The 18408-nt window shown below is 41.6% G+C and overlaps 1 protein-coding gene across 1 annotated transcript in view; it reads right to left on the reverse strand.

Moving 5' to 3' along the window:
• Positions 1 to 1823: 1823 nt before the first annotated feature.
• Positions 1824 to 18408, reverse strand: part of HTRA3 (HtrA serine peptidase 3) — a 70173-nt gene continuing 53588 nt past the window's right edge. The window contains exons 6-9 of the mRNA XM_069744767.1: positions 18279 to 18393; positions 13686 to 13734; positions 4178 to 4273; positions 1824 to 3862 (exon numbers count right to left, since the gene is read on the reverse strand). Coding sequence (XP_069600868.1) covers positions 3697 to 3862; positions 4178 to 4273; positions 13686 to 13734; positions 18279 to 18393 — 426 coding nt within the window. The 3' untranslated portion in view covers positions 1824 to 3696. The remainder of the gene's footprint in view (positions 3863 to 4177; positions 4274 to 13685; positions 13735 to 18278; positions 18394 to 18408) is intronic.

An 18408-nucleotide genomic window follows, 5' to 3' on the forward strand; every position in this document is an offset into this window, starting at 1 on the left:
TATTAATATAAAATGATTATAGTTAATATGTTAATTGAGGAGACTTAACTTCAGCTTATTGGATCGGCCTCCACAACAGTCACAGTTTCTCATGTGCCCCTCCACCCCCCTGGAAAATGAATTGCCCACCCCTGCTCTTGGATAATCAATGGGTTATTTATTCTTATGTATTTATAAACAATGATAAAAGGTGTAGTTATATTAAAGTATAGAGTCCCAGCGGCACGTCATTCTCCTGCCCAACCCTAGACTTCAGCCACCATGGCTTCTTCTGGGGCATGTCCTCAGAAAAACTTTGAAAGCGAAACCCAGGGTCCAGCAGGAGTCTGGCATGCCACTAGGACTCTATAATTTTATATATATTTTTTTGTTTTTTTTATAATTGTGAGTATATAAGAATAAATAACCCGTCAATTAATCCAAGTGTGATATCTGCTCCACTATGGTAATACACTTAATATTTGCTTAGGGTTATCAAGACTGTATTTTTCTTAAGATTCACTGGATAACTACAAGCTCCAGTGGACACCTAAAAGCAAAAGAGCTGCCCAACGTTGGAGACCTTTTTATTCTTAGGAAAGTGGTGAGGGGAAACGACTGTTCAGACTGACCATTTGTTGGTGCAATGTGAGTCATGGAAGAATGAACTTGATCGTTCAGTGAAGACAGAAATGTATACAGATTTGAGCAGTTTTTCAAAGGAAAGGAAAATAATAAGACTGTAGTAAGAGTTATTGCAAAGTTTCTGATCTTTGCTTGCACTGTTGATTTATGAAAAAAATATAATGTTAAAAAATATTGTTATTTAAATGCTTTTTTGGCTAAATATATTTTTTTTTGTTTTAAAAAACATTTTTGACCATACAGTTTCTACAGCCTCTATGTTTCACTGTACATAACAGAAAGTGTAAAAAGTGCATTGATAACTTAGACTACTTTCACACTTCCGTCGGTACGGGGCCATCGCAAACCATCGGCCTGACATACCGACGGACGTTGTGCTAAATTTAGCACAACGTGGGCAGCGGATGCAGTTTTACAACGCATCCGCTGCCCATTGTGATGAGCGGGGAGGAGGGGGCATGTGCGGTCGAAAATGGCAGACGCGTCGCACAAAAAAGTTGCATTGAACTTTTTTTATGACGACAGTCCGCCAATTACTTACGCATCCAGTGCCATGACGTATGGAACGTGTGTCCATACGTCATGATGCGTCGATAATACAAGTCTATGTGCAAAAAACGCATCTGCGGGCAACTTTGCAGGATGCGTTTTTGCACAGAACGACGCATTGCAACGTCTTTATAAAGACGGAAGTGTGAAAGTAGCCTAAGCTGGTCCTGACAGCAGGCAATGATATCCTTATTTTCACTTTCCTTAAAGATTTGCTAAGCTGATTTAAAACCGGTGGAAGGTTTAGACTTTATATTAGTCATAATTCAGGGAGAACAGTTACAGAACTTCCATTCAGAACAAGTTCATTTGTTGGATTCACTGGTTGGTTACTCATTCAGCAGTCTACTATGTACAGAGATACATAGAGGCTGTAGAAGCCAAACAATCAAAGATATTTAATGAAACCCTAATATAAAAAATATTTTTAACCCAAAATACTTTCACTTGAGTAAAAAAAAAAATCCCTAAAGGGGTTTTTATATTCTTTGGGAAAACATTGGTTCAGTTGCTCATATTGCACATATGGTATGTCTGCTTCTGGGCTGGATAGTGAGTCCCTAGGGGATAGTCTGTCTCATATGACCCATGGAACTAGTTAACAATTGCTGAAGTTGAAAATGCACAGAAGACCTTTGGTGCCATAATTTGTAAAGAAACTCAGTAACCAGTTGTGCTTTAATTTGCCAGATCTACTCTCAATAAAGGGGTACATGCCCCATATACTGTATTTATTTCCTGCACATTTCAGAATAAATAATCTCACAATGCCCACTTACTGGGAAATTTGTCACCAGGTTTTGGCCACTTTATCTGAAAGCAAAATAGTATAGAGACAGAGACCCCGATTCCAGAGATGTGTCACTTACTGGGCTGCTTGCTGTAGCTTTCAGAAAATCAATGTTTTATCTGCAAGAGTTTATCACTAGAGGAATATTACACTTGCTGCCAGGTAGTCCGATCCCGCCCCCACCTCTGATTGGTAGATTTCTGCCTATGTACTTTGTACACTGCCATTAAGTGGTGTGATTGGAGTTGTACAGAATTCTACAGAACACTGCACAGATCTGCATGCAGAAAAGTGATTTTATCAAAACGATAGCAAGTAGCCCGGTAAGTGACATATCTCTGGAATCAGGGTCTCTGCCACTACATTATCCTGCTCTTAGATGGGGTAACAGAAACCCGTTGACAAGATTCCCTTTAGAGTGTTTACTCACCTCTAAACATTATTTTATACACACCTTGTACTAATCCTGGGTAATACTCCAGAGCTGCATTCACAATTCTGCAGTCAACAGTGCTGAAGTCTCTCAACATTCTCTGCTGCTATTATGTCTACACAGGTCTTTCTTCCTTTATCAGCTCTGAGTGTCTGTCCCGCTGTATTATAGGACCTGAGCTAAGCCTCTAGGGCAGGGGTCCCCAACTCCAGTCCTCAAGGCCCACCAACAGGTCATGTTTTCAGGATTTCCTTAGTCTTGCCCAGGTAATAATTGCATCACCTGTGCAATGCAAAGGAAATCCTGAAAACATGACCTGTTGGTGGGCCTTGAGGACTGGAGTTGGGGATCCCTGCTCTAGGGGATGTCTGACATCAAGCTTTCCAATAACAGCCAACAGAATTGTGAGTGCAGCTCTGAAGTATAACACTGACAGTAATTCAGGGTCGGCACTAGATGAGTAATTCAATGTATTTTCACAGTTATTCCATGTGTTATGCATCTCTATATAGGAAGGCATGCACTGCATGTGGTTACGTTACCATGTTGGCCAATTATTTTGTACTACGGCATTTATATGACGATACTACTCCATTTGCCTAAGGAAATTCACGTGCAGCAGAAAAGTTGTGAAGCTCCTCAGTTGTCTCGGTACCTTATATATTACCAAATGCTCAGCATTTTTGGTGCTGACCTTCAAGTTCTTTAGTACAGTACCGACATGGATCATATAAGCATTGTTGTCCTCCAGAATGCAAGTGCTCATTAACTCACTGAAGCGACCACCTAAAATTGCCTAGAAAATGGTCTTTTAATGGGTGGTCTTCTCACAAAAAAGATGAATAGTCTACGATGGGTAATAAGGTGGTCTTCTCAAAAAAGTAATCGCTTTCCTTGATTACCTTATTCAAGCTTTATTTTGTGAGAAATATCCTAGTAGGACTTTGGTGGCCACCTTGTTTTAAAAGTCTTCTTTGGCTGAAACTTGAGATCTTTCGAAGGAGGTTTCTGAATAGTCTATGGATCTGGAGTCGCCTGGAAAAAAGGACGGTCTTCTCAAAGAGAATCTTTTGGAGACAAATCTCTGTGTATCGCTTTCCCTTGCATATCTTATACAAGCCGTATTTTGCAAGAAACCTCATGACAAGTCTTTGGTGGCAGTCTCATTTATGAAGTCTTATGTGAAAGTCTGAGATCTTTCTGAAGGTGTTAATGAAGATTCTGTGGACTTGGACTTTGTAGAGCTCCATGTCTTTGGTTGTACCTAGTTTTGTAGATGAGTCTTTTTTATGGTTTTTAATTACTTTGAGACGTCAGGTTCTAAGTTAAATAGTAGGTCATCGTTCCCTCTTCGAACTTCGAGTAGTAAAGGCGATTCGTTCATTACGGCCTCGTGCAAGTCACCAGATGTCAGCAGTGGTCGTCCGTTGACCTTCACAATGATGTCTCCATCTTTAATTCCACCTCTGTTGATTTACAATAAAACAATAAGACCAGAATCTTTGGAGTTTAAAACTGATTTCTACCCAAAACTGAATTTTTTTTGGGTCTAATACTATATGTTTGACCAGTAAGATGACTTTTGGGAAAAGTCTTAGGCAGGTTCTACACATTAGTTGTCTACAAGACTATACTCCCCAGTGGTCCCACCTATTACATCTTAGGCCATGTTTGGAGGTGTAATGTCACCTATGTAAATATTGAGGTGGTGGTGGTGCAATAAAAGGTAATGGTTCATCGGTGGATGTTTTGCGGAACATTTAGCTTAATTTAGCTCTTACCTCTGAGACGGTGAATTGGGCAAAACTTCATGAACATATATGCCGCTGCTCACATCTGGAAAATCTGGATTATTCAACTTCAGTTCCTCCACAAGTCTAGAACCAAATGAAATAATGCACCTCTATCAATCAAGAAAAAAAAATAATCAAGTACAAATAATTTGTACTTACTATTTATAGGGTATAAGTCAAAGGGGGTGATTTACTTGTCCCAGAAACAAGGCAAATAAACCAGATTTCGTAACGCAAACTGAATACAATCTATACACTTGGCTTGGGACAACTCATAAAGTCCCATGAATTCCAGTACCACCTCTATGCTGATGACACTCAGATCTACCTCTCTGGCCCAGACTTCACCGCTCTGCTGTCCAGAATCCCAGCGTGTCTATCAGCCATATCCTCCTTCTTCTCCTCTCGCTTCCTCAAACTCAATGTGGACAAATCTGAACTCATCATCTTTCCTCCATCCCACAAATCTTCCTTACCTGACCTATCTATCACAGTCAATGACATCATGCTTTCCCCCGTACCCGAAGTCCGCTGCCTCGGAGTAACCTTCGACTCTGCCCTGTCCTTCAAACCGTACATCCAAGCTCTTTCCACCTCCTGTCGCCTCCAGCTCAAAAATATCTCCAGGATCCGTCCCTTCCTCAACCCCCAATCTACTAAAATGCTTGTGCATGCCCTCATCATCTCCCGCCTTGACTACTGCAACATCCTTTTCTGTGGCCTCCCTGCTAACACCCTTGCACCTCTCCAGTCCATCCTTAACTCTGCTGCCCGACTAATCCATCTCTCTCCTCGCTACTCCTCCGCTTCCCCCCTCTGCAAATCTCTTCACTGGCTCCCATTCCCTCAGCGTATCCAGTTCAAATTACAAATACCGAGCTACAAAGCCATCTATAACCTGTCTCCTCCATATATCTCTGAACTAATCTCCCGATATCTTCCCTCACGTAATCTCCGGTCCTCCCAAGACCTCCTTCTCTCCTCCACACTTATTCGCTCCTCATCCAATAGCCTCCAAGACTTCTCCCGAATATCCCCCATCCTCTGGACCTCTCTGCCCCAACACGTCCGACTATCAACCACAGTCGGATCCTTCAGACGGAACCTGAAAACTTATCTCTTCAGGAAAGCCTACAGCCTGCACTGACACCGCTGCCGCCTCATCACTATCGAAGCTACCGCCTCACCAACACTGGAGCTCCTGCAACCCCCGACCTATTGTCTCCTTCCCCACCATCCTGTAGAATGTAAGCTCGCAAGGGCAGGGTCCTCGCCCCTCTGTATCAGTCCGTCATTGTTAGTTTGTTTACTGTAAGTGATATCTGTAACTTGTATGTAACCCCTTTTCATGTACAGCACCATGGAATCAATATATACATGAGTTCATGTGTATTTACTCAACCTTACCAACAGCTGCAGCTTGTACTGAGCTAGGTCATATTTCTGCAGCAGCAAGGAGGAGGGTCAATGAGAAGCTGTCAATCAGGCGAAATGGCAGAAGATTAAGTTTAACTTTCCAAAATACTTATATAGTTATTCTGACATGGCTGATCAAAGTAAGTACACCCGCATCATTAGGTCTTAGAGCTTGAATTAAAGTTTGCAGTCTGCACTATAAAATCTGATGACGGATCTTCTTTAATAGTGTTTCATATGGTGACACAAGAAATAATATGGTTTCTTATGCATTGATGGTGTAGTAGAGGTGAACATTGGGATAACTAAAAATGTTAGGTGGACATAGAGACTAATAGTGGTTAATAAGAGGAGACCAGAAGAGATTCATTGGAGGACATAGGGATCAATGGAATTGAATGAAATAAGTCAACAAAGGGAATAATAATGGTTCATGGGGGAATAAAGAGAAACTCAGAGTTTCATAAGAACTAATATAGATTCATAATGGGGATAGAGTAATCCTGCTTCATATAGGACACGAGTAATTAAAGTTTTACATTCTTTAATAGAAATAGAGTCCAATATGAGTACAGAAAGTGGTGCTTGAAAGTGTGTGAACCTTTCAGAATTTTCCATATATCTGCATGAAATTTGACCTAAATCTACGTTAGATTTTTACAAAAGTCCAAAAAGTAGAGAAACAGAATCAAATCCAAAATATTACGCTGTAATTTTTTTATTGAGGAAAAAGATCCAATATCATATGTCTGCGAGAGGCAAAAGAATGTGAACCTTTAGGATTATCAGATAATTTGAAGGTGATATTATAGTCTGGTGTTTTCAGTCGATGGAATGACAATCAAGTGTGAGAGAACGACCTGTTTTATCTAAAGAACAGAGATCTATCATAGTTTGATCTTCAAAACATGTTTGTGAAAGTGTATCATGGCACAAACAAAGGAGATTTCTGATGGTCCCAGAAAGAGTTGTTTATGCTTCATCGGGCTTGAATCTCTAAAGAGTTTAGACTCCAACCAATCCAGAGACAGATTGTGTATAAATAGAGGAAATTTAAGACAATTATCACCTTCTCCAGGAGCGGTCGACCAACAAAGATCACTGCAAGATCAAGTTGTATAAATATCCATGAGGTCACAAAGGAACCCAAGGTAACATCTAAGCAACTAAAGACCTCTCACATTAGCCAATTTTAATATTCTTGATTCCAACATAAGAAGGACACTAAGCAGCAAAAGTGTGCATGGCAGGATTGTGAGGAGAAAGTCACTGCTCTCCAAAAAGAACATTGCTGTAAGTCTACAGTTTATTATTATTATACATTTTTATAGCGCCATTTATTCCATGGTGCTTTAGATGTGAACCGGGCAAAATAGACAAGTACAATAAACATGAGTAAAACAAGGCACACACAAGGACAGGAGGTGAGAGGACCCTGCCCGCAAGGGCTCAGTCTACAAGGGATGGGTGAAGATACAATAGGAGAGGGTAGAGCTGGTCATGCGGTGGTTCAGTAGATTGAGGATCACTGCACGTTGTAGGCGTGTCGGAAGAGGTGGGTCTTCAGGTTCCTTTTGAAGGTTTCCGTGGTAGGCGAGAGCCTGATGTGTTGGGGCAGAGAGTTCCAGAGTATAGGGGAAGCACGGGAGAAGTCTTGGATGCGGTTGTGGGAGGAAGAGATAAGAGAGGAGTAGAGAAGGAAATCATGAGACGATCGAAGGTTGCGTGTAGGTAGGTACCGGGAGACCATGTCACAGATGTATGGAGGAGACAGGTTGTGAATGGCTTTGTATGTCATTGTTAGTGTTTTGAACTGGAGCCTCTGGGCAATAAGAAGCCAATGAAGGGCCTGGCAAAGAGGAGAGGCTGGGGAATAACGGGGAGACAGGTGGATTAGTTGGGCAGCAGAGTTTAGGATGGATTAGAGTGGTGCCAGAGTGCTAGAGGGAAGGCCAGAGAGTAGGAGGTTGCAGAAGTCAAGGCGGAAGATGATAAGGGCATGTACTAGTGTTTTGTGGTTTCATGGTCAAGGAATGCACGGATCCGGGAAATGTTTTTGAGTTGGAATCGGCAGGAGGAGGCAAGGGCTTGGATGTGTGGCTTGAAAGAGAGGGTAGAGTCAAGGATCACCCCGAGGCACCGAGCGTGCGGGAGCGGGGAAAGTGAGCAGCCATTGACATTGATGGATAGGTCGGGTGGAGGGGTAGAGTGAGGTGGGGGAAAGATGATGAATTCTGTTTTGTCCATGTTCAGTTTTAGAAAGCGAGCAGAAAAGAAAGATGAAATAGCAGACAGACAGTGTGGGATTTTGGTGAGTAAGGAGGTGAGGTCAGGTCCAGATAGGTAGATCTGTGTGTCATCAGCGTAGAGATGATACTGTAAACCGTGGGATTCTATGAGCTGTCCCAGGCCGAAGGTGTAGATGGAGAAGAGTAGGGGTCGTAGAACTGAGCCTTGGGGAACACCGACAGACAAGGGGCGAGATGAGGAGCTAGTGTGGGAGAGGGATACACTGAATGTCTGGTCTGTTAGATATGATGAGATCCAGGATAGGGCCAAGTCTGTGATGCCAAGAGATGAGAGAATCTGTAACAGGAGGGCGTGGTCCACAGTGTCGAAGGCAGAAGACTGATCCAGGAGGAAGAGGACAGAGTAGTGTCGCTTGCTCTTGGCGGTTAGTAGGCCATTGGTATAGTTTGCTATATATCACCTGGACAAGCCGGTAGGTTATTGGAACAATGTTTTGTGAATGGATGAGCTTTTTGGTTTGAATGAGAAGAGTTATGTTTGGAGAAAGAAAACCGCTCCATTACAGCATAAAAACCTCATAAAATCTGTTAAACACAGTGATGGTGGTATCATAGTTTGGGCCTGTTTTGTGGTATCTGGGCTAGGATGGCTGCCATTATTGATGGAACAATGAATTCTGAATTTTATTGGCAAATTCTAAAGTAAAATGTCAGGACACCTGGCTATAAGCTGCATCTCAAGAGAATGTGGGTCATGCCGGTAAACAACAATTCTAAGCACTCAAGTCGTTCTACTAAAGAATGGTTACAAAACACAAAAAACCGGAGTACAGAAATCCCAAAACACATGTTTACCAATATATAAACTTTATTAACAATAAACAACAATACCATTAAAATGTATCAATTGCCATCATAGCACATATAACACAGGAGAAGATTCAAATGGAGAGCCCATAGGTATACCAGTGGGGCGGGGAAGTCCAGTTGTCCCAAAGAGATGGGCATACGTGGATAGAAATTTCAAATAGACTGGGCGCATGTAGAGGGGTTAAACCCCATAGTAACAAATAAGTAGAGCAGCTAAACATGCATAAATATGCCCCCACAATGAGCCACAGTCAAGTCACAAATTAAGGTAACTTACCCATATCAGAGGCAAGAGGACACTCCCCGCTCGACTGGCAGCCCCCTGACGCGCGTTTCGCGGATTGCTTTATCAAAGAGGGTTAGCCATTGTTTGCTCACAATGAGGTTTAAATAGGGCGTATGCCGGAAATCTCAATGGCACATCGGCGCACGCGCATCCGAAGCCAGGCACCGCTCCCCACCACGGCCGTCATAGCAACGCCTGCATTGGGCGGAACCCCGCCGGTGACGTCAAATAACATGCAGGCGCCGCCACAAATGACAGCCGCCGTGGAGACGGAAGCATCTAGCCCCAGGCGCGCATGCGCACGGCCATCGGCCATTTTACTGAAGACCATAGAGGCTGACATGATGTGAGGAATACCCCCATACCATCCCAAGTAAAGGGAGTGCATGTTAATACATATAAGAATAAAAATACGAATATACATAACCACATTACAGACATAAGTGATAAGTACAATTTACATCAAAACGTGCACAAAGTGCAAAGTGCATTATATAAATGACAATGAGCACTATGTAGCATACACTATAACATACAATAGTAATAAATATGCATAGTGCTTTATAAAGGATGTGCAAAAAATGCAGAGGGATCCAAAACGTCCCTCCATTATTCGCTAACGTGAATCATAGATATGGATCATGACGGCCAAAAATTGAGGTCTCAGAGAAATTTGCCACGAATATGCTATTAGTCCCAGAAACTGCAACGAATAAGAAAAAGACAAACAATGATTAAAAAACCAATAAAATCAGATATGGAGGTGAACTCAAAATAGGGGAGAGGGACTGCACGACCAAACCACCAAATATATATAAATAGTATAGTCGCAAAAGGCAGCAATAGCCCGTCCTCATATCACATACAGGAGGACAAAGGAACAGTGGAATAGGGAATTGTGTCTATATCCAGAACAATTATAAAAAAGGGGCAAAACTCAATCTTTCGTTTAGCCCCTTGAGTCACTGTACACCTCTATAAGACATAGTGACGGTCTTAGAGCGGCACGCTTCTTCCTCGAGACGGCCAACTGGGATGGACATTTTTCTGACTTTATTTTAGATTTATTGGAATTTATTTTGACACATAATTTTTTTGTTTTTAAGGATAGGTTTTTTTTGCAATTACAGGGTACTGCTATGGGCGCGGCATGTGCCCCGTCCTATGCAAACCTCTTTTTGGGGTTCTGGGAGAGGACTATCTTCCAGGGGGACGGGGCACATGCCGCGGACCCAGTGATAGGCTGGTTTCGCTACATCGATGATGTGCTTATGATTTGGAATGGAGACGAGACCAGCCTATCTACTTTTATGCAGAACCTTAATAAAAATCCTTTTAATTTAAAATTCACTTATGCTTGGGATAAGTCCAGTATTAATTTTCTTGATATTACTTTATGTGTTGCCGAGGATGGATCAATTGAGACAGATCTTTACCGGAAGGAGACATCGGTTAATTCTCTCCTTCATGCATCCTCGGCACACAATTATTCTGTCATCAAGGCCATCCCAGTTGGCCAATTTTTGAGGAACAGGCGTGTCTGCTCTACAGAGGCCCGCTTCGAGGGTCAGTCCGCGATCCTAACTGATAGATTCAGGGCCAGGGGGTATAGCCGCCGTTGTATTAAGGCGGGCTATGGTAGGGCTAAACAAACTCGGAGAGAGGATTTGCTAACACAGTCTACCAAGGCTAGTCAAGTGAGAGATCCAGATATAAGGTTCATTTCCACCTCCAACTGCCGCTGGGATCGGATCCGCGGGATTTTAAATAAACATTGGCCTATTTTACATACCGATAGTGTTCTTGCAACACATCTACCTCCTTCCCCACGTATGGTACAACGGAGGGGTAGGAATTTGAAAGATAATCTTGTTGCAAGTCACTATGTGGCGAAAAAACATAAAACATTTCTCGATGGATTTACTCCTAGGGTCGGTTGCTTCCCCTGCGGCTCATGCGTTGCATGTTCAAATATACAAAGACGTAAGAGCTTTAAGTCATCCGATGGGAGCAGGGAATATAAAATCCGAGAGTATATCTCGTGTAATAGCACTTATGTAGTTTACTATGCTACTTGTCCCTGCTCCCTTATTTATGTCGGTTTGACTTCGAGAGAACTAAAGGTACGAACGCGTGAACACGTTCGAGACATCATTGCCGCAGGGGAGGCAACTGACATTTCCATATTAAAAACTATCCCGAAACATTTTCGGATGTGTCACGGATCCGACCCCAGCGGGTTGAGGGTGAGGGGGATTGATATGGTTCATGGGGGTATCAGGGGTGGCAATCTTAACCAACTTTTGGCACAATGTGAGTGCAGGTGGATTGTCACCCTTGATACAATGGCCCCCAAGGGGCTAAACGAAAGATTGAGTTTTGCCCCTTTTTTATAATTGTTCTGGATATAGACACAATTCCCTATTCCACTGTTCCTTTGTCCTCCTGTATGTGATATGAGGACGGGCTATTGCTGCCTTTTGCGACTATACTATTTATATATATTTGGTGGTTTGGTCGTGCAGTCCCTCTCCCCTATTTTGAGTTCACCTCCATATCTGATTTTATTGGTTTTTTAATCATTGTTTGTCTTTTTCTTATTCGTTGCAGTTTCTGGGACTAATAGCATATTCGTGGCAAATTTCTCTGAGACCTCAATTTTTGGCCGTCATGATCCATATCTATGATTCACTTTAGCGAATAATGGAGGGACGTTTTGGATCCCTCTGCATTTTTTGCACATCCTTTATAAAGCACTATGCATATTTATTACTATTGTATGTTATAGTGTATGCTACATAGTGCTCATTGTCATTTATATAATGCACTTTGCACTTTGTGCACGTTTTGATGTAAATTGTACTTATCACTTATGTCTGTAATGTGGTTATGTATATTCGTATTTTTATTCTTATATGTATTAACATGCACTCCCTTTACTTGGGATGGTATGGGGGTATTCCTCACATCATGTCAGCCTCTATGGTCTTCAGTAAAATGGCCGATGGCCGTGCGCATGCGCGCCTGGGGCTAGATGCTTCCGTCTCCACGGCGGCTGTCATTTGTGGCGGCGCCTGCATGTTATTTGACGTCACCGGCGGGGTTCCGCCCAATGCAGGCGTTGCTATGACGGCCGTGGTGGGGAGCGGTGCCTGGCTTCGGATGCGCGTGCGCCGATGTGCCATTGAGATTTCCGGCATACGCCCTATTTAAACCTCATTGTGAGCAAACAATGGCTAACCCTCTTTGATAAAGCAATCCGCGAAACGCGCGTCAGGGGGCTGCCAGTCGAGCGGGGAGTGTCCTCTTGCCTCTGATATGGGTAAGTTACCTTAATTTGTGACTTGACTGTGGCTCATTGTGGGGGCATATTTATGCATGTTTAGCTGCTCTACTTATTTGTTACTATGGGGTTTAACCCCTCTACATGCGCCCAGTCTATTTGAAATTTCTATCCACGTATGCCCATCTCTTTGGGACAACTGGACTTCCCCGCCCCACTGGTATACCTATGGGCTCTCCATTTGAATCTTCTCCTGTGTTATATGTGCTATGATGGCAATTGATACATTTTAATGGTATTGTTGTTTATTGTTAATAAAGTTTATATATTGGTAAACATGTGTTTTGGGATTTCTGTACTCCGGTTTTTTGTGTTTTATATGTTTTGGAGTTTCCCTACCTACCATTGTGGTGTGGTCTATGATAGTGGGGGAGTGGTATTTATATGCTCCCGGCCATTTACATGTGACAAGTCTGGTGGTTTTTGTATAAAGAATGGTTACAGAAGAATGAAGGTGAAGTTTTGGAATGGCCAAGTCAAAGTCTTGCCCTTAATCCTATCGAAATGTTGTGGAAGGACCTGAATGGAGAATTCATGGGAGAAAACCAACCAACATAACAGAGTTGAAGCTGTTTTGTAGGGAGGAACAAGCTAAAATTTCTCCAAGCCGATGTGCAGGACTAAACCACAATTACCCGAAATGTTTAGAAGAAGATATCATACCAGATACTGCAAGCAAAGGTTCACATACTTTTGCCCTTCATAGACATGTGCTATTGCATAATTTTCCTCATTAAAAAAAAAAGTCCTAATATTTTTTACTTTATTTGGTTCTGTTTATGTACTTTTAGGACTTGTGTGAAAATCTAATTTAGTGTTAGCTCAAATTTATACAGAAATGGAGAATTCTGATGGGTTCACAAACATTTAAGCACCAATGTAGGAAAATTCGTCATTTTGGACATGCCTGTGCCCTCCTTAAAGGGGTTATTCGGTCTAAAATGAAAAATCTGCAGTCACTCGCAGAATTCTCGCAGCGCCCAGTGTGTGCACAGGTAGGGTTCACAAGTCGGCAGTCACACAGAGTGACTGCAGACTTTTCATTTTAGACCGGACAACCCCTTTAAATCCTTTATTCATCTCTGCGGTGATAAAATAAGTTGCTTTTACTTCTATCTAAATATTTTCAGATTCTAAGTCCACAGTTTATACGCAACAAGTCAAACTCGGTTCATGTTCGCTGCCAAAAGCTTTCAGTCCTCGGAGTTTGCACACGCAGGCTCGGGCCAGAAATTAGTTTTCGTAATAATTTCAGGCTCCACAGCTACAACTCTTCCTTAGCAGATCATTAAAAAAATGTTTTTGGCAAGAATACAAGTCTGTGTTACTTACGCAGGAGTTATAGTCAGCATCTTTATCCCGATGAAACGCTTCTTTCCGTCTGAAGAAACAAACATTGTCAAGACAGTCACAGTCGGATCAGTTTGGAATGTAGTGAAAAAAAAAATCTTTTTCACCCTTCTTAAAGGTCAGACTTCTCGCCTCAGAGATTATACAGATAGAGATAGGAAAGTGAGGGAAAACTACAGAATATCAAGTGACGGATTTACAATGCAGACCCTGCCTTGTACTATGTTGCAGAAGAGCTTTATAAACATCGCATGTCTGCGCAATACTTTTATTTTTATAGAATCTACAGTGCATTTTTACAACCAAAATTAAAACTTATTCTTGATATTTGGATCAAATGCTCCACTCTGTTTACGTCTCCTGTAAAATTAAAGGGGTTGTCCCCCCACCTGTAAAAACCAGAGCTCCCTATCCCCTCCGCAGATGTGAAATTAACCCCTTATTGACATGCAAGGACGGTACCATTTCAACAAACTTCATCCCATTGGGGGAAGCAACAGACAAGTATAATTTCGGCAAAAAAGATTTTTTATTTCACCACTGGTATATACAGTTGTGCTCAAAAGTTTACATACCCCAGAAGAATTTTTGCTTTCTTGGCCTTTTTTCAGAGAATATGAATAACACCAAAACTTTTTCACCACTTATGGTTAGTGGTTGGGTGAAGCCATTTATTCTCAGACTGCTGTGTTTCTATTAAATCATTATGACAACCCAAAATATCCAAATGACCCTGATCAAAAGTTCACATACCCTGGTGATTTTGGCCTGATAACCTGCACAGAAGTTGACACAAATGGGTTTGAATTAATACTAAAGGTAACATCCTCACATGTGACCTGTTTGCTTGCAATCAGTGTGTGTGCATAAAAGCTGAGTGAGTTTCTGGGATCCAGACAGACTCTTGCATCTTTCATCCAGCCACTGACGTTTCTGGATTGTTACTCATGGGCAAAAGAATTGTCAACAGATCTATGGGAAAAGGTAGTTGAACTGTATAAAATAGGAAAGGGATACAAAAAGATATCTGAAGAACTGATAATGCCAGTCAGCAACGTTCAAACTGTGATTAACAAATGGAAAATCAGGGGCTCTGTAAAAACAGAACCACGGTCAAGTAGACCAACAAAAATGTCGTCCAGAGCTGCCAGGAAAATTGTTCGCGGTGCAAAGAAAAACCCACAAACAACAGCAGTGTGGCTGTTTCAAGATGCAAATATCGAGGCACTTGAAGAAAAATGGGCTGCATGGTCGAGTCACCAGAAAAAAGCCATTACTGAGCAAATGCCACAAAGTAACTCGCCTATAACATGCAAAACAGCACAGAGACAAGCCTCAAAACTTCTGGAACAAGGTAATTTGGAGTGATGAGACCAAAATTGAACTTTTTGGCCAGAACCATAAATGTTACATTTGGAAAGAGGTGAACAAGGCATATGATGAAAGGAACACCATTCCTACAGTAAAGCACGAAGGGGGATCGCTGATGTTTTGGGGGTGTATGTGCTACAAAGGCACAGGAAACTTTGTCAAAGTTGAAGGAAAGATGAATGCAGCACATTATCAGCAAATACTGTTTTTTTTTTTTGTTCAAATAAATTTTTATTAAGAATAACAAGACAATTAACATGTTACATTCACATTTTCAATACAGAGTATTTCCCCCCCTCCTCCCCCTTCAATCCCAAGGCCCCCCACCCCCACCCCACAAAGCAGCTCATCTTGTTAATTACTTCCATCATTAAGACAATAGATTATCTAATCCCTCAACCAATCGTATAAGCCACACTTTACATTACTATCCCACAGCTATCCATAAAGACCACATTTTATTGAACGTTTCAATTTTCCCTCTCTTCTTATAAATCCCCTTTTCCAGTGTCAGGCCCTGCTTCACATACTGGAGGAATTCTCCTCTTGACGGCGGCTCTTCCTTAATCCAATTTCGAGCTATCACCTTCCTAGCCATGTATAGCAATCTGGCTATAGCTATCTTTAGGTGTTTATCCACTCCAATCTCATCCACGCATCCCAACAAACAGACAACTGGATCCCTTGGCACCGTGCACCCATACGCACCTTCCATACGACTCAAAACTACCACCCAGAAGGCAGCCAACCTCGGGCATGTCCACATCATATGGAAAATATCTGCATCCGTAGACCTACACCTCGGACATTCAGAGTCATTACGCAATCCTGCCTTATATAGCACCATTGGAGACATCAGCAAATACTGTTGTGCATGGAATATACTTGGATGTTCCAACATGACAATGATCCAAAACACAAGGCCAAGTCGACCTGTCATTGGCTACAGCAGAACAAAGTGAAGATTCTGGAGTGACCATCTCAGTCTCCTGACCTCAATATCATTGAGCCACTCTGGGGAGATCTCAAGCGCGCAGCTCATGCTAAACAACCCAGGAATGTACAGGAACTGGAGGCTTTTTGCCAAGATGAGTGGGCAGCTTTATCATCTGAGGAAATAAAGAACCTCATCCACAACTACCACAAAAGACTTCAAGCTGTTATTGATGTTAGAGGGGGCAATGTACGGGATTAATAAATGGGGTATGTGAACTTTTGATCAGGGTCATTTGGATGTTTTGGATTGTCATTATGATTTAAAAAGAGAAAACACAGTAGTTTTGATAGTAAATGGGCGTCACCCAACCACTAACCATAAGTGGAGAAAAAGTTTTGGTGTTATCATTCATATTCTCTGAAAAAAAAAGGCCAAGAAAGCAAAAATTCTGCTGGGGTTATGTAAACTTTTGAGCACAACTGTACATACATTAGTGATCACCATTGGTGAAATGTTCACTTTAGGTACTTTACCATCACCAGGGCCAGCTGCTGAATCTCTGCCACTGCTCCGGTCTTTGATGCTTGTCTGCAGTGGTGATGTCGATTTGGCTGCAGCCAATCACTGAGCTAAGCGACTAAGCTGATATAGACTAAGGGATCCGCTGAGCTTAGTGATTGGTTGCAGCAATGTCAGAGTGATGTAATTGCTGCATCCACAAACACTGCGGTAGTGGAGGTGACACTGCGTTGGACCAGGGGATGGTAAGCAATTGTTTCTTTTAACATGGAACTTTGCCAGTGGGCAGTAATATGTTGACGGGAGACAACCCCTTTAAGTGGGCACAGCCCCTATGTTATACAGGTAGAACCTTCCTATGATTAGACCCCCCCCTACAGTGGATTGGTCATGTGTGGATGAGTTCTCATGGAAGCCAAAGGACCCCTGTGTTTGCCATCATTGTACTCCTGTATACGAGTGTACTATGATCAAAAACACCGACCAGCACCTCCTAACAGAACAAGGCAATGTGAACAGGTGCGAGCTGAGACAACCAAGTCAAAAATGCTAAGAAAGTGCTATAATATGTGAACATTGAATAAATCAAATTGAAACTGAATTACTGCTATAGAAAATACATTAAAAATGAAGGTACTTAGCGCAAAAATTGGGCAATACATAAGGGCCCACCAGCCACTCCTAACAGAACAAGAATTTATTAGAGCTGGAAACTACCTGCCCTTAAAATTGTAGCTTTTAGCCTTGGAGAGGCATCATATTACATATTAAAGATGTACACCTTGACGTATGCTGTTGGACTCTCTCAAATTGGTCAATTTGTGCGCTAAGTACCTTCATTTTTAAAATATTACCTATAGCAGTAATGCAGTATCAATCTCACATGTTCAATGTTCGCATATTATAGCAGTTCAGAGAGCGGCTGCGCTGATAAGATATCTTACAGACGTTTCTTATTTTCATACGATCCATTGATTTATTGGGGAAAAATATTAAAAGAACAGTTACTGTTAAAAATGATAATGTGCATAAATACAGATGTAGTGCAGTGAAGTGTAGCAGTGATCGAATAGTTCCAAGATCAGGGACTACAATTATTTTAAAATTATGTTCAATAATCTATAAAAAGAAAATAATGGAAAAAAAAATCAAATATACTTTTTCCAATCTGCTAAAAAATCTAATAAATTAATAAAATAAACATGGGTAAGCTATTCCAAAATATATCTTATCAGAGAAATGTGTTATTTTCTCTTCTTTCACTTTCAATTCATGTGAAAAATCTCTACAATGTGTATTCGGAAAGATTCCATTACTGAGATAGATGACAGTTGGTGCTTTTAACATTCTACGGAGAGGGAGGAGCTAAAGGAAGACAGACATTATGCTGCAAGTTCTCCTGATACCACAGTTACATTTCTCCATAGAACTTTATAAGCACCAACCGTCATCTCCTATCTCAGTAATGGAAAAATCTGTATTCACTGAAGACACATTTTTCCAGTGAATTGAGAATGAAAGATCAGTCCTGGGGGAGAAAGAAGTGGATTTTTCTAATAAGATATATTACAAAGATTTCTACTTTCACGTGTACTATTGATTTATGAAAAAAAATGGATACTCTTTAAAGATATATTAAGAAATAACGAGGCAGTAAGGACCTAAAATGTTATGATAAGAAAAGATGGAGATTCACTTAAAAATCATTTCCCATTTTTCTATTGCTATTCTTTTATATTTTTCCTTACCTTTAATTTTCTTGTCGTGAAAGTCGGTCATGAACTTGGTGATGCGATCGGATGGGATCGCAAATGAGATTCCAGCAGCCACTTTCAGGGTATTGATTCCAATCACTTCTCCGTCCTTGATGAAGTAATA

This window comes from Ranitomeya imitator, chromosome 1 (assembly GCF_032444005.1).
Source record: "Ranitomeya imitator isolate aRanImi1 chromosome 1, aRanImi1.pri, whole genome shotgun sequence".
Classification (NCBI taxonomy): Eukaryota; Metazoa; Chordata; class Amphibia; order Anura; family Dendrobatidae; genus Ranitomeya; species Ranitomeya imitator.